General features: G+C 38.9%; 1 protein-coding gene across 5 annotated transcripts; it reads right to left on the minus strand.

The window, feature by feature from the left end:
• Positions 1-5981: 5981 nt before the first annotated feature.
• tank (TRAF family member-associated NFKB activator) lies at positions 5982-25246 on the minus strand. Of its 5 annotated transcripts, none has more exons than XM_052493838.1 (9): positions 25023-25246; positions 23698-23810; positions 11940-12081; positions 11621-11732; positions 11216-11325; positions 9698-9771; positions 9496-9614; positions 8488-8894; positions 5982-6456 (listed from the first exon to the last, which is right to left on the minus strand). In XM_052493838.1, the coding sequence occupies exons 3-9, from the start codon at positions 12036-12038 to the stop codon at positions 6277-6279; spliced, it is 1101 nt and encodes a 366-aa protein (XP_052349798.1). In that variant the 5' UTR covers positions 12039-12081; positions 23698-23810; positions 25023-25246; the 3' UTR covers positions 5982-6276. The 5 variants fall into 5 exon arrangements, with proteins under 5 accessions (XP_052349798.1, XP_052349797.1, XP_035606061.1 ...); XM_052493837.1 differs by lacking the exon at positions 23698-23810 and adding an exon at positions 22200-22416 and having other exon boundaries at positions 25023-25245; XM_035750168.2 differs by lacking the exon at positions 23698-23810 and having other exon boundaries at positions 25023-25240.
• Positions 25247-25987: the final 741 nt, after the last annotated feature.

The following is a 25987-nucleotide window of genomic DNA, read 5'->3' on the forward strand; positions in this document are numbered from 1 at the left end:
ATAGAGGATTTTCGTCAATCATTTCACAGTGACTCAATTAGATACGGTGTGGATATGTTGGCCTTATGCAATGTTGATATGCAATGTATGTTTATTATTCATTGTTCAGTTTGGCCTGTTTGTGTCCGATGTAATTACACAGTGCTGTAGAATATTACAGCTGGATATTGGTTGGCTTTATGACTACAATGTAATGTAGGGGCAGCATTGTATGGATCTCTCCTGACTGATAAGGATCACACAATAAATTGGTCTTTGACATGAGATAATCAATAACAAGTGGTTTAAAAAATAAATACTGTAGATGTCAACAGTGCACCTTAGTGTAAAGTATTCAAACACACACGGATTTGGAGTGTATGTTTCAGTACTATATTTCACTGATTGTGACATGTTAGTCTAGAGTTAAATCTAATGAGAGATTGACAAGTGATCTCGCTAGGACAATTTTTTTCCTTGTTTCAAGCTTGGTTTAACATTCCACCTAAAGTAGGCGTGAAAGCCCTTGAGTAATGTCATGACAGTGTATTGCGTATACAGTACATTACTCCAAACACTTTGTAAGTCTGCCACTACGGGAATTTGTTCAGTAATTATGAAAATCTCAATTAAGCATAGAATTGTATTTTGAGTAAACACATATACATATATACAGTGCCTTGCGAAAGTATTCGGCCCCCTTGAACTTTGCGACCTTTTGCCACATTTCAGGCTTCAAACATAAAGATATAAAACTGTATTTTTTGTGAAGAATCAACAACAAGTGGGACACAATCATGAAGTGGAACGACATTTATTGGATATTTCAAACTTTTTTAACAAATCAAAAACTGAAAAATTGGGCGTGCAAAATTATTCAGCCCCCTTAAGTTAATACTTTGTAGCGTCACCTTTTGCTGCGATTACAGCTGTAAGTCGCTTGGGGTATGTCTCTATCAGTTTTGCACATCGAGAGACTGACATTTTTTCCCATTCCTCCTTGCAAAACAGTTCGAGCTCAGTGAGGTTGGATGGAGAGCATTTGTGAACAGCAGTTTTCAGTTCTTTCCACAGATTCTCGATTGGACTCCATCAGGTTTTCTTCCAGAATGGTCCTGTATTTGGCTCCATCCATCTTCCCATCAATTTTAACCATCTTCCCTGTCCCTGCTGAAGAAAAGCAGGCCCAAACCATGATGCTGCCACCACCATGTTTGACAGTGTACAGTACATTACAAACATAACGTTTGCATTGTTGCCAAAAAGTTCAATTTTGGTTTCATCTGACCAGAGCACCTTCTTCCACATGTTTGGTGTGTCTCCCAGGTGGCTTGTGGCAAACTTTAAACAACACTTTTTATGGATATCTGTAAGAAATGGCTTTCTTCTTGCCACTCTTCCATAAAGGCCAGATTTGTGCAATATACGACTGATTGTTGTCCTATGGCCAGAGTCTCCCACCTCAGCTGTAGATCTCTGCAGTTCATCCAGAGTGATCATGGGCCTCTTGGCTGCATCTCTGATCAGTCTTCTCCTTGTATGAGCTGAAAGTTTAGAGGGACTGCCAGGTCTTGGTAGATTTGCAGTGGTCTGATACTCCTTCCATTTCAATATTAGTTTGGGAAATCTTTTTGTATCCAAATCCGGCTTTAAACTTCTTCACAACAGTATCTCGGACCTGCCTGGTGTGTTCCTTGTTCTTCATTATGCTCTCTGCGCTTTTAACGGACCTCTGAGACTATCACAGTGCAGGTGCATTTATACGGAGACTTGATTACACACAGGTGGATTGTATTTATCATCATTAGTCATTTAGGTCAACATTGGATCATTCAGAGATCCTCACTGAACTTCTGGAGAGAGTTTGCTGCACTGAAAGTAAAGGGGCTGAATAATTTTGCACGCCCAATTTTTCAGTTTTTGATTTGTTAAAAAAGTTTGAAATATCCAATAAATGTCGTTCCACTTCATGATTGTGTCCCACTTGTTGTTGATTCTTCACAAAAAAATAGTTTTATATCTTTATGTTTGAAGCATGAAATGTGGCAAAAGGTCGCAAAGGTCAAGGGGGCCGAATACTTTCGCAAGTCACTGTATATTATATATAGATATATATATTGATTAGTAGTTACGGTTCAATAACAGCTATTGTGAAAGGAATCTAATCGACAAAAAAGGTCAAATATTAAATTGATCACTGTGATCATAGCAGTCCCTCATTCAGGTTATGTTAGATGAATTTGATAGTTGTAAGAAAATAGAAGAACTTCAGATGTGCAATCTGCAGATTCATTTCCGAACCGGTTAGAATACAAAGATGTGATGATACAGGCCACACAAATCAACTCCTGCCTACGATGACCTTTTGGCTCATTCATGCATTGGCAGAACTGGTGCCAGCACAAATATGTCAGTCACCCCCTCCAGTTGGAATTGACTGAAGCTGGTGACTTCCTATTTTTCCCTGAACTCTGTGTAGCTCAGAATGGCGGTGCAGCAGCACTCCTGATTAGCATGAGGTAATGATGGTGAGCTGGGCTCCATTGTTCTAACACCTCCCCTCTCCTCCGCACCAATCTGTCACCGTTCAGCGGGCTAGCGATGCCTCAAATGCTGCTCTCCACAAATGAGATGGATAATTAGTTGCCCCTCACGAATGCTGCACTCTTCTCACCCCTGATTGCTTTCACCTTTTTGCTCCTGGCAATTTTGACACCTCGTAATCAGCCTGCTGCTTCTCCCTCCCGATCCATATCGTTCTTCCTCCTATTCCTCAAATGTTCCCTCCAAAACACAGCCGACACAAACTCACATGGAACAACAAGAGGTTAGGTGCACCTCAAGGTGGGCCATACAATGGGATCCCCAGGAGCTGAAGTGACTTTTCTGATCTCGCTGTCCACATTACATTACTTAACAAGTGAGTCAACATACAAAAGAGAAAAAAATCATAAGCCTAGCTCTCAGTGCCGCTTCCCTTCCAAATAACAAGCAGAGACAACATAATTATGTGCAAGCATCTGTCGATGATTCCAGAGAGAGAACCATACAGTCTGCACTGTGTTCAACTCTTCACAGATTTACAAGGCACAATCATTAGGGAGATTAGTTATTTGTATTTGCTACATTTTTCTGAATAAATTCTCTCTCTCCTTCACTGTCCATAATTTGATGTGAAAATTCTACAGTTTATGTTCATCCAAATTAGGCATAGCACATTATGCTTAGCACATTGTACATGACCAAAATGTAATATTCAGCTTTGTAAATACAGCACAAGGACATGTTGTTTCAGCTATTTTGCCCTCTCGGATAATGTATTGTTTTTGTATTTGTGTGGGGTCCACTATATCAGCAACAAAGTGTTCTAATAACTCATTAGCATAGGTCAAAGAGGATGAATAGGCTCTCCTCTCCCTTCTGATATTAAATCCTGATTCCTTTCTCTTGGTCCAGAAGATTTGAGCATAACTATAAAAGATTGTTGAAGTTCTGTATAAATCAGGCAATACTGTCAGTGATAAAGCAATGACAGTATTCTGTGATCGTCACATCCATAAAACACATCTACATATGATTCAAAGTGATGTAACATCAATGAAATAGCTATAAAGTACAACAATTAAAATGTAAGCACTCACTACTGGATAAGAGCTTCTGCTAAATGTCTCAAATATCAAAATGCAGTATCAGTGTTGAGTAAAGTGGGATTAATAAAATATCCCATTTGCAGTCTTCACACCAGCTCATCTACACAGCACAAGTGTTACCAGCCCATATCCGCAGGGCTGCGAGGTCCTCAAAATGCACACAGATGTGTTTTAATACACGTATTTTCCCTATTTCCCTAAGACAACGTCACACAAGATAGTGACAATTACTACAATTATTTGCAAAGCTGTGAATAAATATTGCCCGAAGTCAAAAGCTATTTTGTATGCAAGAGGCTAAGTCTCGCCCTGAAAACTCCCGTGTTTCTAACAGCTTGTGTGTTTTACTATACTGTTACTAGCTGGTTATTGATAGTCTTTAAATCTATCACATTTAAAATGTAGATCTAATAGTGTAAGCCTAATCACCAACCCATAAAAAGAGAGCAGGGGAATACAAAATAAACCATGCTCATTTGTCTAGTCATCTGTTAATAATGCACTACGTAAAAATCGAAATACGCATAAAACTAATCTTTGCCAAGGATAAAAAAACATTACGCTACAAATGACAAGATAATTGTGCATGTAATTGAATAACTGAGCATGTACCTGATGTTATGTTGAGTAACACACGTTTTAATTAACATGTTTACCTGCACACATCTGCTTTCAATGACCATATGGTGTTAACTTATAAAATTGTTTTAATTAACTGGAATGACTTCACATCCTGTTCTAAGCATACCATACAGCTGCTACAAATTACAAAAGCAAATTTATCCTATTAGTATTTAGGCATTGACAAAGCCTACTTTTAATAACTTCTGTGACCCATATTTTACTAACCATCATGCAGACAGCCTAATCATTTAAAAGTTGCCAAAGATCCTCACTGTAAATTGATTAGTAACACATTATGCTGGACTATGTATTGTAGATGGAAAGGATTTATGTAATGCAGATACTATAATTATTCTCCTCAAATGTATGAATGGGTGCTATACTGAACAAAAATATAGTGGTTAGGGAAATCCTGGTTTACAGGCCACATCATCAGGCCTGCAAGTCACATTATGCTGCCTTGCAAAGTGATGTGCAATTCCTATTGGAATCCAGCCTGTGTTGAGGATATCCAATAATTGGACATTTTAAAATCACCCGCAAACTGCATTCAGAATAACTGCCAGGATAGGGAATATTGAATACTGAGACTACCTCAATCATATTATATAAACTGGAACAGTAATGGGGGAAATCAGTCGAACTACTAACAGATTGGATTAGTATAGAAAAATGTGTTATAAACACTGAACAAAAATATAAATGCAACATGTAAAGTGTTGGTCCCATGTTTCATGAGCTGAAATAAAAGATCCCAGAAATGTTCCATATGCACAAAAAGCTTATTTCTCTAAAATGTTGAGCACAAATTTGGTTACATCCCACTTACTGAGCATTTCTCCTTTGCCAAGATAATCCACCTGACAGGTGTGGCATATCAAGAAGCTCATTAAACAGCATGATTATTACACAGGTGTACCTTGAGCTGTGGACAATAAAAGGCCACTAAAATGTGCAGTTTTTCCACACAACACAATACCACAGATGTCTCAAGTTGAAGGAGCGTGCAATTGGTCTGCTGACTACATGAATGTCCAACAAAGCTGTTGCCAGAGAATTTCATTTTAGTTTCTCTACCATAAGCCGCCTCCAGCATCATTTTACAGAATTTGGCAGTACGTCCGACTGGCCTCACAACCGCAGACCATGTGTAATCACGCCAGCCCACAACCTCCACATCCAGCTTATTCACCTATGGGATCCTCTGAGGGGGTGCTTAGGGGTATTTCTGTCTGCAATAAAAACCCTGTTGTTGGAAAAAACTCATTCTGATTGGCTGGGCCTGCCTCCCTAGTAGGTGGGCCTAGCTTCCAAGTGGGTGGGCCTACGCCCTCCTGAGCCCCTGCCCAGTCATGTGAAATCCAGATTAGGGGCCTAATGAATTTATTTCAATTGACTGATTTCCTTATATGAACTGTAACTCAGTAAAATCTTTGAAATTGTTACATTTTGTTCAGTATATATATATATATATATATATATATATATAACATGACTACAAAAAATATTGTTCAGTACTTCAATCATTCAATCACGACACGCATTTCCAGATCCACGTGGAGAATTAAAGTTGAATGTTTCCCTGAAAATACATACAGTATCAAATTCTTACTGCTTTGGGGGAGATGTGTACAGTAGGCCTACATGTAGATACTGTATGTCAACATACTTGCACCATGCCAAGTCCCTGTGTTTTATAAAGACAAACAAAATAATACAAGTGAAAAATCAAGATTAAATTATTGCTTTATTATACTTAAACCTACATACTGTACAATATCATTTCATAGGCCTAGATATGTACAATTTCAAAGTAATATCTTAAGACGACGACCGTAAAATGTACCATTCAACTCTTACAAATTAAATATATGATCAAGAGTGGATTCTAGTCCCGTTGCCAACGCCAGTGTCATGTGACATCCAGCCCAGCTCGTGTAATTCATGGCGTAGCAACAAAGACATGAATAAACCATGAATTAAGCCTAGAGGTGTTTCATTGGGCAGCCACTGTCTGCTAGTGTCAATTGCTGGCTTCACTCTCCCTCTGGCAATGAGTGAAAAGGTGGCTTTTCATATGGTCTTGGGGAACTTCCGCGTTGCAGTAGGCACAGATATCAGGGCTGTTGTTGATCTGTTGTTGTGGCTTCGCACTCACGGCCTGTGCTGCTGCTGCATCACAAAGCTCAGGGCTCCACAGAGGCTACACGGAGGGACAAACACACCACTTATACTCCATTATTCATACACTTTGCATTGCTTACACTCACCCACTTACAGTTGGCCATGTGCTTGGGTCTCCACTGAGGAAAGATCTGTTGCTCCGGGGAATACAAGCAAAGCAGTGTCCCACTTGAACCCGCTTTCTCAACATCTATAGTTCCTGCCCCACTACACGTACTATTGTAATGCTGTGCATTTGCTACAGTAGGGTTAAGTAGTTACTTGTTCCTGGCATTGTTAATGCCCGAGGCAACGTTTGTTAAGTTAGAAACAGAGAAATCCAAACAATTAAATGTTTAACCATCGGTGTAGGTGTTAATCACAACCCAGATACGCGTCCGAACAAAGGTGCATTTCTTCCATGTGATTTTTAACCAAAAGCAATAGCCAACAAAGAATGCATGACAGCTAAAGATCAATTTGAGGTACACATCCAGCAATATGGGACTCAGATAAGCAAAGAAATCTGGGAGGCCAATTGCTGTGTATTATCAAAATATGTAATAAATCAATAGATATAATTGTGCATACACAACCTCACAGGGGTGCAGTTGCACTGATAATGGTAGTCATAAAATATATGTTACCTTGGTTCTGACATCAACATGGACTTATATAACCAACTACACTACTGCATGGGGGGGGGGAGCATTATCATCCAAAACAATTGGTGTGTTTTATGATCATGTGTTACTTCTCGAATTGCTTATTTTATGTCAATGACAAATAGTAAGGTAGACACATTGTAATAAATATGCAACAAGCAATGTCGTACACATAGGCCTATCACATCTCAACTCACCTCTGTTTTAGCAGGTATACATCTACTGAATCTAACCAATGAAATGGCATTTCCATGTTAGTTTTAACCTCTTGAGTGTAGGGGGCAGTATTTTGATGTTTGGATGAAAAACATACCCAAATGAAACTGCCTATTTCTCAGGCCTAGAATCTAGAATATGCATATAATTGTCAGATTATGATAGAAAACACTCTAAAGTTTCCAAAACTGTCAAAATATTGTCTGTGAGTATAATAGACAGAAAACCTGAGGAAAATCCAACCCGGAAGTGCTGTTTTTCCTGAAAGCTCTCCGTTCCATTGCCTGCCTTCGCTCCATTTAAAGGGATATCATCCAGATTCCTTTTCCTATTGTTTCCCCATGGTGTGAACAGTCTTTAGACATAGTTTCAGGCTTTTATTTTGAAAAATGAGCAAGAACGATCACATCGCGTAATTGTATGGCTGGGTGCCAGCAGCGTTTTGCATGCGCAACAGCTTGGAGCGGACATTTCTCTCTCTCCTATTGAAGAAGCTACAGTCCCGGTTGAAATATTATCGATTATATATTGCAAAAACAACCTGAGGATTGATTCTAAAAAACTTTGACATGTTTCTACGAACTTTACGGATACTATTTAGAATTTTCGTCTGCGATGTCGTAACCGCTCGAGCCTGTGGATTTCTGAACATGATGTGCCAACCAAATAGAGGTATTTTGGATATAAAAATAATCTTTATGGAACAAAAGGAACATTTATTGTGTTATCATCAAAGGTAAGCGATTCATTTGATTGCTTTTCGGGACCAATCTACTTGGCTGCTAGCTGTTTGTAATGTGTTGTCTACTGAGAGAGATGTCCTTACATAAACGCTTGGTATGCTTTCGCGGAAAAGCTTTTTTGAAATCTGACACGCCAGGTGGATTAACAACAAGCTCAACTGTGTTTTGCTATATTGCACTTGTGATTTCATGAAAATTCAATATTTTTAGTAATTAATTTGAATTTGGCGCTCCGCAATTCAGCGGATGTTGACGATAATGATCCCGCTAACAGGATGGGTGCATCAAGAAGTTTGGCGCTCTCAACATTCATTGATGTGTTAGGTTGTCTTTCACTACTTATATGCTCTCTGTCTCCCATTCATTTTCCAGAACAAATCAGGTGTTGTGAATTTCCTACATTTACCTGCTGCAAATAAAGGAAAGAGCATTTCCCACGAATCTCACCTGCAGGGGTCCACGCACACTCTCGTGTGAGAGTGAGGTGGAGGGGGAGGTGGGGTGAGAGGGAGACGTAGGATACAGGAACGGGATGGCCAGCTCCATAGACGATTCCTCTATGACGGCAGGGATACTGCTGACTGCTGCCCGTTGCTTTGGCATAGACAGGTCAAAGTGTTTCTCTGGAGCGCTGTTCAGGAACTCATATTCACTGTCTGTGGAGGGGGGGAACTTGACGCTGAGTCTGGTGAGGGAGTCCACTAGGTCTCTGTCCTCTTGGCTGGCACCACGGGATGCCAGGGACGTGGGCGGGTGCTGGAGGATGACCACTGGCCGAGGGGCTGAGGGGAAGGGCCTTTCCGCCTGCTCCGCAGTCACGTCTGTACACTGAATGGGCATGGAGAACTGCTGCTCTGTCGAATGGCAAACACAAGGCTTTTATCATACTGTTTATGTAACATAATCGACAGTCACTTGCAACATTGAGATATTAACTTACGCTATTGAGTAGCGATTAGTTCAAGTAATGATGAATAATCAGGTAATAATGAATAACGTCGAGAACCTTTTCCCTGTTTAATTTAATCTTCTAACTTCACACAATAAGTATAATAGGAGCCTTCTTTTTATTTCATTCCAACTTGTTTTTCATTCAACTAACCAGTGCTACATCACAGCATGTGTCTGTGGAATAATGAAACATGTTTATCTGCTTATTCTATTCTACACAGGTAGGTGGGTGGGCGGGCCATGGGTCAATGGGCATTAATGTACGGTTCAGCTTAATGTGTTGCTATCTAATTGTGTACAGGAATCAAGCTAAAGCTACAATATATAATTACGAATACAGTGTTATGACATATCTAAAGCAATTTTAAGTCAACATATTTTCCCTATTGTAATTAAATTAGAGTCAAGCTGGGCAGGAGTTCAGGCAATGGGTGCCTTTCAACAGTGCTGGAATAATACGCTATTTCTACAATCTAAAATGACTAGTGTGCGGACTAATATTACCATTTGCCATGTAATTTCCTTTGGAGATTTTTTTCAGGTGATCTTTTTGTCTCCGGGTTAATGTCTGTATCTGCTGGAATTTCCCCTGAAGAGCTTGAAACGCCTCAAAAACATCTTTTCTGAGAGACAAATAAATACGTAAGTAAGAAAACTGCCTTTCAGACAAAAATGAAGTAAAGATACCGGTGACTAAGACACATACTTCTCAAAACTGTTGTTTACAGGTGCTGTGTGTGGTGAAGGTGACACAATCATTGCAGTTTCCATGTTCCCTTCCTGAAAAACAGACACACATGGCATTGAGGACTTACATGGCAAGAGAAGATCCACCATTCAAACTGAAAATGATCTATTAATTATTGTTAATGAATCTACTAAAATGGTTGCTGCCTTGTGATCGATTAGGGAATTATTTCTCAACAATAAAGCTGGTGGCTTATAACGCCTCAGACCCTGAGGTTTGGTGATGTTATCCTCTAGCGCCACCTGTTGATGAAAGACTGTATGTGTGTATCTATTATTTTAAAATTATACATGATAATGAGTTTTGATTATGTTAGAAAATTACAAATTAATATTTTCTCCGAAACACATGTTTGTTTGTTTTTTGATTAAGGGGGGAAAATAATGCTTTTGCATTAGTCAAACAGGTTCAGTGAATGTGTTATCCGGCTAAAAATGTGAACTTGCAACCTTTACCAGAGTGAAGCAACAAGATGAAAGATGACCTATGTCACAGGAAGTGGAGCTGTTGTATTGTGCATTGGCATGAGCTCTGCTACTGCTCTCAGGCCCTGCAGAAACAGAATATCTACAAGCAATATACAATTTGTGAACAACGTATGTTTGTGTGTGTGGCTGTATGTGTGCTCTCTTAAAAAAAAGATAGGATATTGAGCTCATTTGAGAGAAAACAAAAATAAAATAATTATGAGGCAGCAACCGGGGATGCCATGTTCGCACCCTATCCAGAGCGTGAATCCCTGAATGAAACATGCACCCCCCTAAACGCAACAAAGTCCAAAACAAATTTGGGGGTGGTCTCTAAATAATGCTCATTTAACCATTATCCTATTTATTTAAAATGCTATTTTTACTGCTACAGTGGCAAATATTAAAATAAAAGCTTATTTCAAATTACCCCCCCATGTGGCTGCACTTCCCGGGAAACTCCCACATCTCAGTCCCTTTTCAGGTGTCCCTTTTCTTTCTACAAAAAAGGCCCTTCTGTCAGCAAGACGATTCAATTTATTCAGGCTACAAGAGTGTAGAACAAACGACAACTCGGCAAATGTCATTACAATTTTTGTTGTTTTGTAACAGACGTCCCTTTTCATTCATCAAATGGCACAGTGCACTGTTTGGATGCTGGAATTATTTTGGAGTGGATAAACATGTGCAAGTAGCCTACTTTTTGAAGTGATTTGTTTGACAATAAGATGAAAATATCATGACTGGTTGTGTTCATGACAATTAAAAGGAAATACATTCTTTTTTACCGTTAAATGACATGTCTTTTCTATATTTACTTATTCTTTCACACATAGTAGGTCCCGTGAAAAAAATGGTGACACCCCAAATGTCACAATATAAAATCGCACTCTGACCCTATCACATCCTTGCATTTTGCCTGTCTGCATCATAATTGTAAACATAAATAAACAATATCTAATTATCCTCTAATGTGGATTGTATTACTAATTGCGTTAAACATGGTTACCAAGTAATGAATCTTCCGGAAGGAGCTGCTTGGGTTGTCAAAGAGATGGTTGGAAGGAGATAGGGTTTCCTCTTCCTGTTTTCTAGGAACAGCCTCACCTTTCACCTCTCCTAACAATCAAATAAGATACAAAAAATATATAATGTAGCAGCCCAACCACAGTCAACACGGGAAGTCTCATTTGAGATGGGAAGTGTACAATGTCCTGAAACAGCAATAATATTTCTTACAGCACAATTAATCTCCAGGGGAACCGAAAATGTAACAGAATACATGCACATGCCCAATATAGACTACAGTTGAACTGTTTCTTTCACTATAGTTCAACGGTATGGTATAGAATATGTCAGAATATGCAATCATGCAAACAATAGTTTTAAGAAAACAATTATGATTGTCATTTACCTGAAGGTTGCTTAGTTGCTGCTATCAACTGAACTTTGAGTTTTGAAATCAACTGCTGCTGGTCTTCTATCTGTTTCTGAAGTGTCTGAGTGTGCCGTTGATAATATTCATTCTGCAAAAGTTAACCTTCCATTACATATCAAATGTCATCACTTACTAGGTAGGTAGCCTTTTGTAGCCTCTATTGTAAATGACTGTAATTACCTTGCTACAGCACTTAATTATATCAAAGCTACGCCACATCGCACTGGATGGGTTTGAAGTCTCATAGGTAAATGAGAAGAGTTTGTTTTCTATCGCAATGATTTAGGTATAATACCGTCTTCTGTAGTTCCCTTTTGGCGCTGTCTCGCTCGATAGAGGCCTGGCGGTAAGCTTCAAATGCCTTGTTGAGCTGGTCTCCAATATTCCTCTCCATGCCGTGCGCTCCACGATCATTACTGACACGGCAGTCATGGGCCCTGTGGCAACATATCACACAACCAATGTTTAGGGGCACAATGCAGCATTAAAGCACATTATCACATGATTTGCTGTAAAAACAAAGTCCTCCTCGCTAATCATGAAACTGGGGCCAGTGCTTACTTCTCTTTTACGCCTTGACGAGCTAATTTTAGAAAGGGTACGGTAAACATTTCAGGATGATCATAAGTGCCCCGTGTAGAAATAGCCTCTTGATGAGAAAGCAAAAACAAACATCCAAAATATCTACTAAAGAAATAAATGTTTTAGTACTCATGATAAGAACATCACTTAAATAAATTGATGACAACTATTGACACTAATGTAATATTGAATATTATATATATTAGTTTTTAAACCAATAAATTTGTTGACATTATTGAATGGCATCATTCATTACTAATCAATGATTCTTTGGTTCATACATGACCAATGGCTGCAACAACTGTACTAAATAATTGGTTTCATAAATTATAATGAAATGTACAATATTTGGGGTAAATGTACCTCAATGTTGTTATTATAATAGCTAATGACTAATACCAAATAACCTACTGTATCTCTATCAATACAATTGCATTATGACATGATCAATACATTAAGATACTAATACAATAATGTCAATTGCCAATGACCTAAACCAGGGGTCTTCAACCTTTTCTTGCCCAGGGAGCCCCTCCCAGGCAAACCGGCGACCCAGGGTCCCCCAACATACGATAGGGGTAAAAAAATCAATTTAAAAAAGGTCTTAGCATCAGGTGAATGTTAATGGCAAGGAGAAGTAATCAACATTTTAAAATAATTAGATTTGGAATATAGTTTTTCATTATTTTGACTTCCACACATTATAATTGGAAGAGTTAAACAAAGGTTAGCCATGTGCTGACAAAAATCTATGTCCAAGTCAAGAAAGCTTACCAGCAACCAGTGGCACTTGCCAAACCAGTAGCCTATTTGAGGGTAGTTTTTCAAGGCCTATGAAGGTGAACCTTCACACCAGTCTGAGGTCCCTAGCATTCTGGAGCAGGTTTTCATCAAGGACCTCTGTACTTTGCTCTGTTCATTTTCCCCCCTCAATGCTGACTACTCTCCCAGTACATGCCACTGAAAAACATCCCCACAGCATGATGCTGCAACCATCATGCTTCACCGTAGGGATGGTGCCAGGTTTCCTCCAGACGTGACGCTTGGCATTCAGGCCAGAGAGTTCAATCTTGCTTATATCACACCTGAGAATCTTGTTGCTAATAGTCTGAGAGTTCTTAGGTGGAGACTGTCATGGGCATTTTACTGAGGAGTGGCTTCCGTCTGGACACTCCACCATAAAGGCCTGTTTGGCGGAGTGCTGCAGAGATGGTTGTCCTTCTGGAAGGTTCTCCAATCACCCCAGAGGAACTCTGGAGCTCTGCAAAGTGACCATTGAGTTCTTGGTCACATCCCTAACCAAGGCCCTTCTCCCCCGATTGCACAATTTGGCCATGGGAACAGCTCTAGGAAGAGTCTTGGTGGTTCCAAACTTCTTTCATTCAATAATAATAATAATAATAATAATAATAATAATAATAATAATAGAGGCCACTGTCTTCTTGGGAACCTTCAATGCAGAAGTCATTTTTTATTACCCTTCCCCAGATCTGTGCCTCAACAAACCTGTCTCGGAGCGCTAAGGACAATTCCTTCGACGTCATGCACTGTCAACTGTGGAAACTTATATAGAAAGGTGTGTCCCTTTCCAAATCATGCCCAATCAATTGAATTTACCACAGGTGGACTCCAATGAAGTTGTAGAAACATCTCAAGGATGATCAATGGAAACAGGATGCACCTGAGCTCAATTTCGATCCTAAAAACAAATGGTCTAAAATCTTATTTAGGTAAGTTATCGTTTTTTTATTTGTAATAAATTAGCAAAAATATTGTGTGTAGATTGATGGGAGAAAAACAAAACAATTTAATCCATTGTAGAATAAGGCTGTAATGTAACAAAATGTGGAAAAAGTCAAGGGGTCTGAATACTTTCCAAATGTATCATATACACTACCGTTCAAAAGTTGACAGAAAAGCACATTTTTTTAACATTAAAATAACATCAAATTGATCAGAAATACAGTGTAGACATTGTTAATGTTGTAAATTACTATTGTAGCTGGAAATGGCAGAATTTGTATGGAATATCTACATAGGCGTACAGAGGCCCATTATCAGCAACCATCACTCCTCTGCTCCAATGGCACGTTGTGTTAGCTAATCCAAGTTTATCATTTTAAAAGGCTAATTGATCATTCAAAAACCCTTTTGCAATTATGTTAACACAGCTGAAAACTGTTGGTCTGATTAAAGAACCAATAAGACTGGCCTTCTTTAGTCTAGTTGAGTGTCTGGAGCATCAGCATTTCTGGGTTTGATTACAGGCTCAAAATGGCCAGAATCAAACACTTACTTCTGAAACGTGTCACTTTATTCTTGTTTGGAGAAATGATGGCTATTCCAATGCGAGAAATTTCCAAGAAACTGAAGATCTCGTACAATGCTGTGTACTACTCCCTTCACAGAACAGCGCAAACTGGCTCGAACCAGAATAGAAAGAGGAGTGGGAGGCCCCGGTGCACAACTGAGCAAGAGGACAAGTACATTAGAGTGTCTAGTTTGAGAAACAGACACCTCACAAGTCCTCAACTGGCAGCTTCATTAAATAGTACCCACAAAACACCAGTCTCATCGTCAACAGTGAAGAGGCGATTCCGGGATGCCGGCCTTCTAGACAGTTGCAAAGAAAAAAAAACATCTCAGACTGGCCAGTAAAAATAAAAGATTAAGAAGGGAAAAAACAGACACTGGATAGAGGAACTCTGCCTAGAAGGCCAGCATCCCAGAGTCGCCTCTTCCCTGTTGACGTTGAGACTGGTGTTTCAGGATTGGTGGGTCCCCTGTGGGATGGTTGAGATAACATATGCTAATCGCATTAGCCGGAGGTTGTAAGTAACAAGAACATTTCCCAAGACATAGACATATTTGAAATGGGGAGAAAGCTTAAATTCTTGTTAATCTAACTGCACTGTCCAATTTACAGTAACTATTACAGTGAAAGTACACCATGATATTGAGAGTGCATGGTTTTGAACATGAAAAGTTATTAATAAACAAATTAGGTACATTTGGGCAGTCTTGATACAACATTTTGAACAGAAATGCAATGATTCATAGGATCAGAAAAAACTTTGCACATGCACTGCTGCCACCTAGTGGTAAATATCTAAAATGCATTTGGGCTGGAATAAAACATTATGGCCTTTCACTTGCATTTCAAAGATGGTAATAAAAAAGTTTTAAAAAAAAGTTTCTTTGTATTATCTTTTACCAGATCTAATGCGTTATATTCTCCTACATTCCTTTCACATTTCCAAACTTCAAAAAGTGTTTCCTTTCAAATGGTAGCAAGAAAATGGATATTCTTGCTTCAGGGGCTGAGCTACAGGCAGTTAGATTTGGGCATTTCATTTTAGACGAAAATGGACAAAAAAAGAGACCGATCCTTAAAGAGTTTAGTCAGAACAACAGTTTTCAGCTGTGCTAACAATTGCAAAGGGGTTTTCTAATGATCAATTAGCCTTTTAAAATGATAAACTTGGATTAGCTAACACAACATGTCATTGGAACACAGGAGTGATGGTTGCCGATAATGGGCCTCTGAACATCTATGTACAGTTGAAGTCGGACGTTTACATACACCTTAGCCAAATACATTTAAACTCAGTTTTTCACAATTCCTGACATTTAATCCTAGTAAAAATTTGCTGTCTAAGGTCAGTTAGGATCACCACTTTATTTTAAGAATGTGAAATGTCAGAATAATAGTAGAGAGAATGATTTATTTCAGCTTTTATTTATTTCATCACATTCCCAGTGGGTCAGAAGTTTACATACACTCAATTAGTATTTGGTAGCATTGCGTTTACATTGTTTAACTTGGGTCAAACGTTTCAGGTATGCTTCCACAAGCTTCCCACAATAATTCCTCCTGACAGAGCTGGTGTAACTGAGTCAGGTTTGTAGACCTCCTTGATCACACACACTTTTTCAGTTCTGCCCACAAATGTTCTATAGGATTAAGGTCAGGGCTTTGTGATGGCCACTCCAATATCTTGACTTGGTTGTCCTGAATCCATTTTGCCACAACTTTGGAAGCATGCTTGGGGTCATTGTCCATTTGGAAGACCCATCTGCTACCAAGCTTTATCTTCCTGACTGATGTCTTGAGATGTTGTTTCAATATATCCACATAATTTTCCACCCTCATGATGCCATCTATTTTGTGAAGTGCACCAGTCCCTCCTGCAGCAAAGCACCACCACAACATGATGCTGCCACCCCGTGCTTCACGGTTGGGATGGTGTTCTTCGGCTTGCAAGCCTCCCCCTTTTTCCTCCAAACATAACGATGGTCATTATGGCCAAACAGTTCCATTTTTGTTTCATCAGACCAGAGGACATTTCTCCAAAAAGTATGATCTTTGTCCCCATGTCCAGCTTCAAACCGTTATCATGGTTTTGGAGCAGTGGCTTCTTCCTTGCTGAGCGGCCTCTCAGGTTATGTCAATATAGGAGTTGTTTTACTGTGGCTATAGATACTTTTGTACCTGTTTCGTCCAGCATCTTCACAAGGTCCTTTGCTGTTGTTCTGGGATTGATTTGCACTTTTCGTACCAAAGTACGAAGGACGATGAACCTCTAGAAGACCAAATGCGTCTCCTTCCTGAGCGGTATGACGGCTGTGTGGTCCCATGGTTTTTATACTTGCGTACTATTGTTTGTACAGATGAACATGGTACCGTCAGGCATTTGGAAATTGCTCCCAAGGATGAACCAGACTTGGAGGTCTACAATTTTTTTTCTGAGGTCTTGGCTGATTTATTTTGATTTTCCCATGATGTCAAGCCAAGAGGCACTGAGTTTGAAGGTAGACCTTGAAATACATCCACAGGTACACCTCCAATTGACTCAAATTATGTCAATTAGCCTATCAGAAGCTCACAAAGCCATGACATAATTTTCTGGAATATTCCAAGCTGTTTAAAGGCACAGTCAACTTAGTGTATGTAAACTTCTGACCCAATGGAATTGTGATACAGTGAATTATAAGTGAAATAATCTGTCTGTAAACAATTGTTGGAAAAATTACTTAGCGACTTGCCAAAACTTTAGTTTGTTATTAAGGAGTAGTGTATCTATAATTCTGTGCATAATAGTTGTATCTTTTATACATTTTTATTTTGAGTATTTCTGTAAATTGATGTGGCTCTCTGCAAAATCACCGGATGTTTTGGAACTACTGAACATAACGCGCCAATGTAAACAAAAACTTATATAAATATGAACTTTATCGAACAAAACATACATGTATTGTGTAACATGAAGTCCTATGAGTGTCATCTGATGAAGATCATCAAAGTTAATGATTCATTTATCTCTTTCTGCTTTTTGTGACTCCTCTCTGGCTGGAAAAATGGCTGTGTTTTTCTGTGACTTGGCTCTGACCTAACATAATCGTTTGGTTTACTTTTGCTGTAAAGCCTTTTTGAAATCGGACATTGTGGTGGGATTAACAAGAAGTGTATCTTTAAAATGGTGTAAAATACTTGTATGTTTGAGGAGTTTTAATTATGGGATTTCTGTTGTTTTCAATTTGGCGCCCTGCACTTTCACTGGCTGTTGTCATATCGATCCCATTAGCGGGATCTCAGCCCAAAGAGGTTAACCTGTTGATCCTACCCCCTACTTTTTCGAACATTCTGTTAAAAATCGCGCAACATTTCAGCGCCCTGCTACTCATGCCAGGAATATAGTATATGCATATGATTAGTATGTGTGGATAGAAAACACTCAGACGTTTCTAAAACTGGTTAAATCACGGCTGTGACTATAACAGAACGTGTGTTTCATCGAAAAGCGCAGGAAAATCTGATCACTGAAAATGGGAAAATATATCAATGCGCCACTTGAATGTATTGTTGAATGGAAACCACATTACCTGGAGCCGAGATTGCAATTCCTACAGCTTCCACACAATGTCACCAGTCTTGTCAATTGCCTAGGCTTTGTTTCTTGGTCAAACGAAGAAGAGACAGCCCATTTCTTCCGGTCTCCGACCGGTTGTTTTGGAGTAGAAATGTCTGAACATGATTTGAAGACGTGAAGCTATTGAATATACATCGCCCCGTGATCAAATTGATAGATTATTAATGTTTACTAATACCTAAAGTTGCATTACAAAAGTATTTCGAAGTGTTTTGTGAAAGTTTATCGTCGACTTTTTTAATTTAAAAAAATGACGTTGCGTTATAAAACACTGTTTTTTCCTTGCTCACACAGTCTTCATAGATCGATATCTAGGCTATATATGGACCGATTTAATCGAACAAAAGACCCAATAGTGATGTTTATGGGACATCTAGGAGTGCCAACAAAGAAGATCGTCAAAGGTAATGAATGTTTTATATTTTATTTCTGCGTTTTGTGTAGCGCCGACTATGCTAATTATTTTGTTTACGTCCCCTGCGGGTCTTTTGGGGTGTTGCATGCTATCAGATAATAGCTTCTCATGCTTTCGCCGAAAAGCATTTTAAAAATCTGACTTGTTGTTTTAATGAACGTTTGAGTTTTAACAAGTGCTATTAGCATTTAGCATAGCGCATTTGCATTTCCAGATGTCTAGATGGGACGCCTGCGTGTCGGGTCGACCTAAGAGGTTAATGCGACCGCTGTGTCAGATAAAAAAAAAACCTTTACGGAAAAAGCACACGATGCTATAATCTGAGTACGGCGCTCAGAGACCAAAACAACACAAACAGATATCCGCCATGTTGTGTAGTCAACAGAAATCAGAAATAGCATTATAAATATTAACTTACCTTTGATGATCTTCATCAGAAGGCACTCCCAGGAATCCCAGTTCCACAATAAATGTTTGTTTTGTTCAATAATGTCCATTATTTATGTCCAAATACCTCCTTTTTGTTTGCGCGTTTAGCCCAGTATTCCAAATTCATGACGCGCGATCACTAGGAGCAGACGAAAAGTCAAAAAGTTCTGTTACAGTCCATAGAAACATGTCAAACGATGTATAGAATCAATCTGTAGGATGTTTTTAACATAAATCTTCAATAATGTTCCAACCAGAGAATTCCTTGGTCTTCAGAAATGCAATGGAACTCAAGCTAACTCCCACGTGAACGCGAGTCACCAGCTTCTGGCTCTCTGGCAGACCTCTGACTCCTTCCCCTCTCAATCGCCCCCACTTCACAGTTCTACTCACAGACATCATTCAAACGGTTTAACAAACTTCAGAGTGTTTTCTATCCAAATATACTAATATTATGCATATATTACCAACTGGGCCTGAGTAGCAGACAGTTTACTCTGGGCACCTTATTCATCCAAGCTACTCAATACTGTCCCCAGCCCAAAGAAGTTAACAAGAAATGTGTGGAGAGGTTGAAAAACTAGTTTAAATGACTCCAACCTAAGTATGTAAACGTCAGAATTCAACTGTACATTTTCAATTAAAAAAAAAAAAAAAAAAAAAAAAAAAATCAGCCGTTTCCAGCTACAATAGTAATTTACAATTTACCAATGTCTACACTGTACTTCTGATCAAATTGATGTTATTTTAAAATGGACAAAATAATTTGCTTTTCTTTCAAAACAAGGAAATGTCTAAGTGTCCCCAAACTTTTGAACGGTAGTGTGTATATATATGGAGGTTGACCGATTAATCAGAATGGCCGATTAATTTCATCTTTATTTAAATGGGCAAGTGAGTTAAGAACATATTCTTATTTTCAATAAACATAAACATTGATGCACAGAAGTATATATTTTTAAACCTGCATATTTAGCTAAAAGAAATCCAGGTTAGCAGGCAATATTAACCAGGTGAAATTGTGTCACTTCTCTTGCGTTCATTGCACGCCGTCAGTGTATATGCAACAGTGTGGGCCGCCTAATTTGCCAGAATTTTACGTAATTATGACAGAACATTGAAGGTTGTGCAATGTAACAGGAATATTAAGCTTATGGATGCCACCCGTTAGATAAAATACAGAACGGTTCCGCATTTCACTGAAAGAATAGACGTTTTGTTTTCAAAATGATAGTTTCCGGATTCGACCATATTAATGACCTAAGGCTCGTATTTGTGTGTGTTATTGTGTTATAACTAAGTCTATGATTTGATAGAGCAGTCTGACTGAGCGATGGTAGGCAGCAGCAGGCTCGTAAGCATTCATTCAAATAGAACTTTTGTGCGTTTTGCCATCAGCTCGTCGCTGTGCTTCAAGCGTTACGCTGTTAATGACTTCAAGCCTATCAACTCCTGAGATTAGGCTCGTGTAACCGATGTGAAATGGCTAGCTAGTTAGCGGGGTGCGCACTAATAGCGTTTCAAACGTCACTCGCTATGAGACTTGGAGTCTGCAAGGGCCGTGGAGCGATGGGAGCGATGGGTAACGCCGCTTCGAGGGTGGCTGTTGTCGTGTTCCTGGTTCGAGCCCAGGTAGGAGCGAGGAGAGGGACGGAAGCTATACTGTTACACTGGCAATACTAAAGTGCCTATAAGAACATCCAATAGTCAAAGGTTAATGAAATACAAATGGTATAGAGAGAAATAGTCCTGTAATTCCTATAATAACTACAACCTAAAACTTCTTACCTGGAAATATTTTGATGACTCATGTTAAAATGAACCAGCAGCTTTCATATGTTCTCATGTTCTGAGCAAGGAACTTAAACGTTAGCTTTCTTACATGGCACATATTGCACTTTTACCTTATTCTCCAACACTTTGTTTTTGCATTATTTAAACCAAATTGAACATGTTTCAATATTTATTTGAGGCTAAATTGATTTTAGTGATGTATTATATTAAGTTAAAATAAGTGTTCATTCAGTATTGTTGTAATTGTCATTATTACAAAAAACTAAACTAAAATAAATCAGTCGATTTAAAAATCGGTATCAACATTTTTTTGGGGGTCCCCCAAATAAATCGGTATCGGCGGCGAAAAATCATAAATCGGTTGATCTAATATATATATATACACACACACAAAATATAAAATGCAATTTCTAAGAGTTTACTGAGTTACAGTTTAAGGAAAATCAGTCAATTTAAATGATTGCATTAGGCCCTAATCTATGGATTTCACATGACTGGGAATACAGATATGCTGTATTCCCAGTTGGTCTGTTGGTCACAGATATCTTTTTTTTTTAAGGGCCTCACAATGGGCCCCAGGATCTCAGCACAGCATTTTTGTGCATTCAAATTGCCATCGATAAAATACAATTGTGTTAGTAGCTTATGCCAGCCCATACCATAACGCCACCACCACCACAGCAAACAGCTCGCCCACACGATGTCATACATGTGGTCTGTGGTTGTGAGGCCAGTTGGACGTACTGTCAAATTCTCTAAAACAATAGTGGAGGCAACTTAAGGTAGAAAAATGAACATTAAATTATCTGGCAACAGCTCTGGTGGACATTCCTGCAGTTAGCATGTCAATTGCATGCTCCCTCAAAACTTGCAACATTTTAGTGGCCTTTTATTGTCCACAGCACAAGGTGCACCTGTGTAATAATCATGCTGTTTAAACAGCTTGTTGATATGCCACACCTGTCAGGTAGATGGATTATTTTGGCAAAGGAGAAATGTCACTAACAAGGGTGTAAACAAATGTGTGCACAAAATGTGAGAGTAATAACCTTTTTGTGCATATGGAACATTTCTGGGATATTTTATTTCAGCTCATGAACCATGGGAACAACACTTTACATGTTGTATTTATATTTTTGTTCAGTATACATCTATATACACACACAGTACCAGTCAAAAGTTTGGACACACCTACTAATTCAAGGATTTTGTCTTTATTTTACTATTTTCTACATTGTAGAATAATAGTGAAGACATCAAACCGATGATATAACAAATATGGAACCATGTAGTAACCAGAAAAAGTGTTAAACAAATCAAAATATATTTGAGATTCTTCAAAGTAGCCACCCTTTGCCTTGTTTACAGCTTTGCACACACTTGGCATTCTCTCAACCAGCTTCACCTTGAATGCTTTTCCAACAGCCTTGAAGGAGTTCCCACATATGCTGAGCACTTTTTGGCCGCTTTTCCTTCACTCTGCGGTCCAACTCTTCCCAAACCATCTCAATTTGGTTGAGGTCGGGTAATTGTGGAGGCCAGGTCATCTGATGCAGCACTCCATCACTCTCCTTTTGGTCAAATAACCCTTACACAGCCTGGAGGTGTGTTGGGTCATTGTCCTGTTGAAAAACAAATTATTGTCCCACTAAACGCAAACAATATGGGAAGGCATATCAATGCAGAATGCTGTGGTAGCCATACTGGTTAAGTGTGCCTTGAATTCTAAATAAACCACAGACAGTGTCACCAGCAAAACACCCCCATACCATCACACCTCCTCCATGCTTCACGGTGGGAACCACACATATAGAGATCATCCATTCACCTACTCTACGTCTCACAAAGACAAGGCGGTTAGAACCAAAAATCTCACATTTGGACACATCAGACCAAAGGACAGATTACCACTGGTCTAATGTCAATTGCTCGTGTTTCTTGGCCCAATCAAGTCTATTATTCTTATTGGTAGTGGTTTCTTTGCAGCAATTCAACCACGAAGGCCTGATCCACGCAGTCTCCTCTCGACAGTTGATGTTGACATGTGTCTGTTACTTAAAGTCAGTGAAGCATTTATTTGGGCTGCAATTTCTAAGGCTGGTAACTCTAATGAACTTATTCTCTGCAGCAGAGGTCACTCTGGGTCTTCTTTTCCTGTGGCGGTCCTGAGGAGAGCCAGTTTCATCATAGCACTTGATGGTTTATGCGACTGCACTTGAAGAAACGTTTAAAGTTCTTGACATTTTCTGGATTGACTGCCCTTCATATCTTAAAGTAATAATGGACTGTTGTTTCTCTTTGCTTATATGAGCTGATGCCATAATATGGACTTGGTATTTACCAAATAGGGCTCTATTCTGTATACCACCCCTACCTTGTCACAACACAACTGATTAGCTCAAACGCATTAAGAAGAAAATCCACAAATTAACTTTTAACAAGCCACACCTGTTAATTGAAATGCATTCCAGGTGACTACCACATGAAGCTGGTTGAGAGAATGCCAAAAGTGTGCAAAGCTGTCATCCAGGCAAAGGGTGGCTACTTTGAAGAATCTCAAATCTAAAATACATTTTGATATGTTTAACACTTTTTTGGTTACTACATGATTCCATGTGTTATTTCAGTTTTGATGTCTTCACTATTATTAGACAATTGTAAAAATAAAGAAAAATACTGGTATGAGTAGGTGTGTCCAAACATGACTGGTACTGTATGTATGTAGTGCCTTTGGAAAGTATTCAGACCCCTTGACTTTTTGCGCATTTTGTTGTTACACCTTCATTCTAAAATGGATTTAAAACATTTTTTAAAATCCTCAGCAGTCTACTACACATAATAATAACTAAGCAAAAACTGGTTTAGGAATTTTTGCAAATGTATTACAAATAAAACAGAAATACCTGATTTACATAAGTATTCAGACCCTTTGCTATGAGACTCGAAATTGAGCTCAGGTGCATCCTGTTTCCGTTGATCATCCTTGAGATGTTTCTACAACTTGATTGGAGTCCACCTGTGGTAAATTTGATTGGACATTATTTGGAACCGCACACACCTGTCTATATAAGGTCCCACAGTTGAGAGTGCATGTCAGAGCATACCAAGCCATGAGGTTCAAGGAATTGTCTGTAGAGAAACTACCCAAATACAGGTGTGCAACGCTTGTAGCGGCATACCCAAGAAGACTCGAGGCTGTAATCGCTGCCAAAGGTGCTTCAACAAAGTACGGAGTAAAGGGTCTGAATACCGATCTAAATGTGATATGTTTCTTTTATTTAAAAAAAATTAATCTGTTTTTGCTTTGTCATTATAGTATGTATGATTTTTTTTAGATTCCATTTTAGAATACGGCTGTAACAAAATGTGGGAAATAGTCAAGGGATCTGAATATTTCCAAATGCACTGTATATTTGTTTATGGCAGACCACCGGTTAAAAACCCCTCACCTAAAATGTGAATCTTGGACACAATGCTTTTCGGTCGGGTATTGTTTTTCATGAGTCTCTTTTTACTTTGAATTTACAATGAATAATGAGCATGGTAATATATTTGGTTACTTCATTTGATTAAACAGCTAATCCCATTCTCTATCTAGTAATTTATTTCAACACACTTAAATTTAAAAGTCATTGTACGTCACTGGTTGCAGACCAAGTAGCACGATGTGCAGCCAGTAGCTCTGACCCAGAAAGTCTTCCTGTGTAGCTTAAAACACCAAAGTGTGAGATATGTCTTGGAAAATGTACCTCAATCCAGGGATGAGAAATGCGTTGTACCCCAAATTATCCCACCTGTTCCATTTAAAAGATTGAACGACTGCTAGACAATTCGGAGTACAACGCATTTCTCATCCCTGGACTGAAGTATATTTTCTGAGCCATATCTCGCGGCAGCTCCGCTGTGTTTTAATCGAAACAGGAAACCTGTCCGACCCTAGTGCAGCTGTAAACAAGCGGGCCAAATCTGCTGGCTACATGATATGACGATTACGCCGTAGCCTGAAGCAGCCAACTAGTTCTACATTCTAGCAACATTCTATCAAGCACGAACTGGCTACATAGAACGTTGATATTCATAAGTAAGAGTACAAAATTGGTACAGCTCTGTTTTGTATTGAATGTCAATAGTTAGCAAGTCGAGTTAGTTAGATATAATCAGCTATAGCCTAGTTCAGTTCGCCCTCAACTTTGGTATCTGATTGTAGCCTATAATGGCAGTATCTTACCTTCATTCGAAAATTGCCAAACTATTGTTTTGATACTGCGACAGCTTCTTATTCTTCGAGTGGCCTATATGTACGACGTGTGGGAGAGGATATGGTGTATTTCGAACAAATGTACATTTTACATGTTTTATAACGCGTTGGGAACTTCCCTCGGGGAATCCCCCGCGCCTGTGAGACTTCCGCCTTGCTGGACTCTGACCAATCAACTTTGAGGTACTAAATTCGTGCTAGTTGGTTTAGCAAATTGAGGGTTCTTCTTGCTGCCTACACGTCTGCAATGTTGTGCATATAAAAAGTAATCCGACAAAACAAAGTTAAGTGGCAGAAAAATGTGTTGATTTTACTGTGACCTTCGCTGATAAGTGTTTTCTCACACTGTTAGGCATAGCTAGCTAAATGAATCAGAACCCAACATTTCAGCCCTCAGTGTTGGTGTGAAATGTCTTTTGCCCAAATTGTGGTGAACACTTACTGGTCTCTGACAGTTTATAGCAAAAATATTAAAATGTGTCAACACATGCTCTTTGCAAAAAAAATATCACGAGCTGAGCTATTCTTATGACTATGCACTAGGCCTTATTACTTTGGTAAACTTTATAGTGTTATTTGAATGATTCTAATATATGTACAGTAGGGTATTGCCACTGTGTACTGTAGCCTACAGCAAAGTTCTGCTTTCATTGCACATACATAGCACACAGAAACATAACATCTTTCTGTGCTGTATCTGGAAGATATAAATCTACTCTTATTTTCCCACAATATGCAATCACACATTTTTTACCATGTAATAATGAAAATGCAATCATAATGTTTGTTTGCTGTTTCACACTTATCATTGAAAGAGTTTATTGGTGCAGAATAAAGTGCAACATGAAAATGGGATGATGACAGGTAGCCTAGTGGTTAGAGCGTTGGGCCAATAACCGAAAGATTACACATCTGTCAATGTGCCCTTGACCAAG

The sequence above is a fragment of the Oncorhynchus keta genome, chromosome 34 (assembly GCF_023373465.1).
Source record: "Oncorhynchus keta strain PuntledgeMale-10-30-2019 chromosome 34, Oket_V2, whole genome shotgun sequence".
Classification (NCBI taxonomy): domain Eukaryota; kingdom Metazoa; phylum Chordata; class Actinopteri; order Salmoniformes; family Salmonidae; genus Oncorhynchus; species Oncorhynchus keta.

Bases quoted from the DNA above. Each gene is read 5' to 3' on its own strand.
- tank (XM_052493838.1), bottom strand. From the start codon at position 12,038: ATGGAGAGGAATATTGGAGACCAGCTCAACAAGGCATTTGAAGCTTAC. The intron at 9,615-9,697 runs GTATGTGTCTTA...TTTGTCTCTCAG, and splicing joins GTAAACAACAGTTTTGAGAA to AAAAGATGTTTTTGAGGCGT. The intron at 6,457-8,487 runs GTGAGATTCGTG...CCCTCCGTGTAG, and splicing joins GTGTGCGTGGACCCCTGCAG to CCTCTGTGGAGCCCTGAGCT.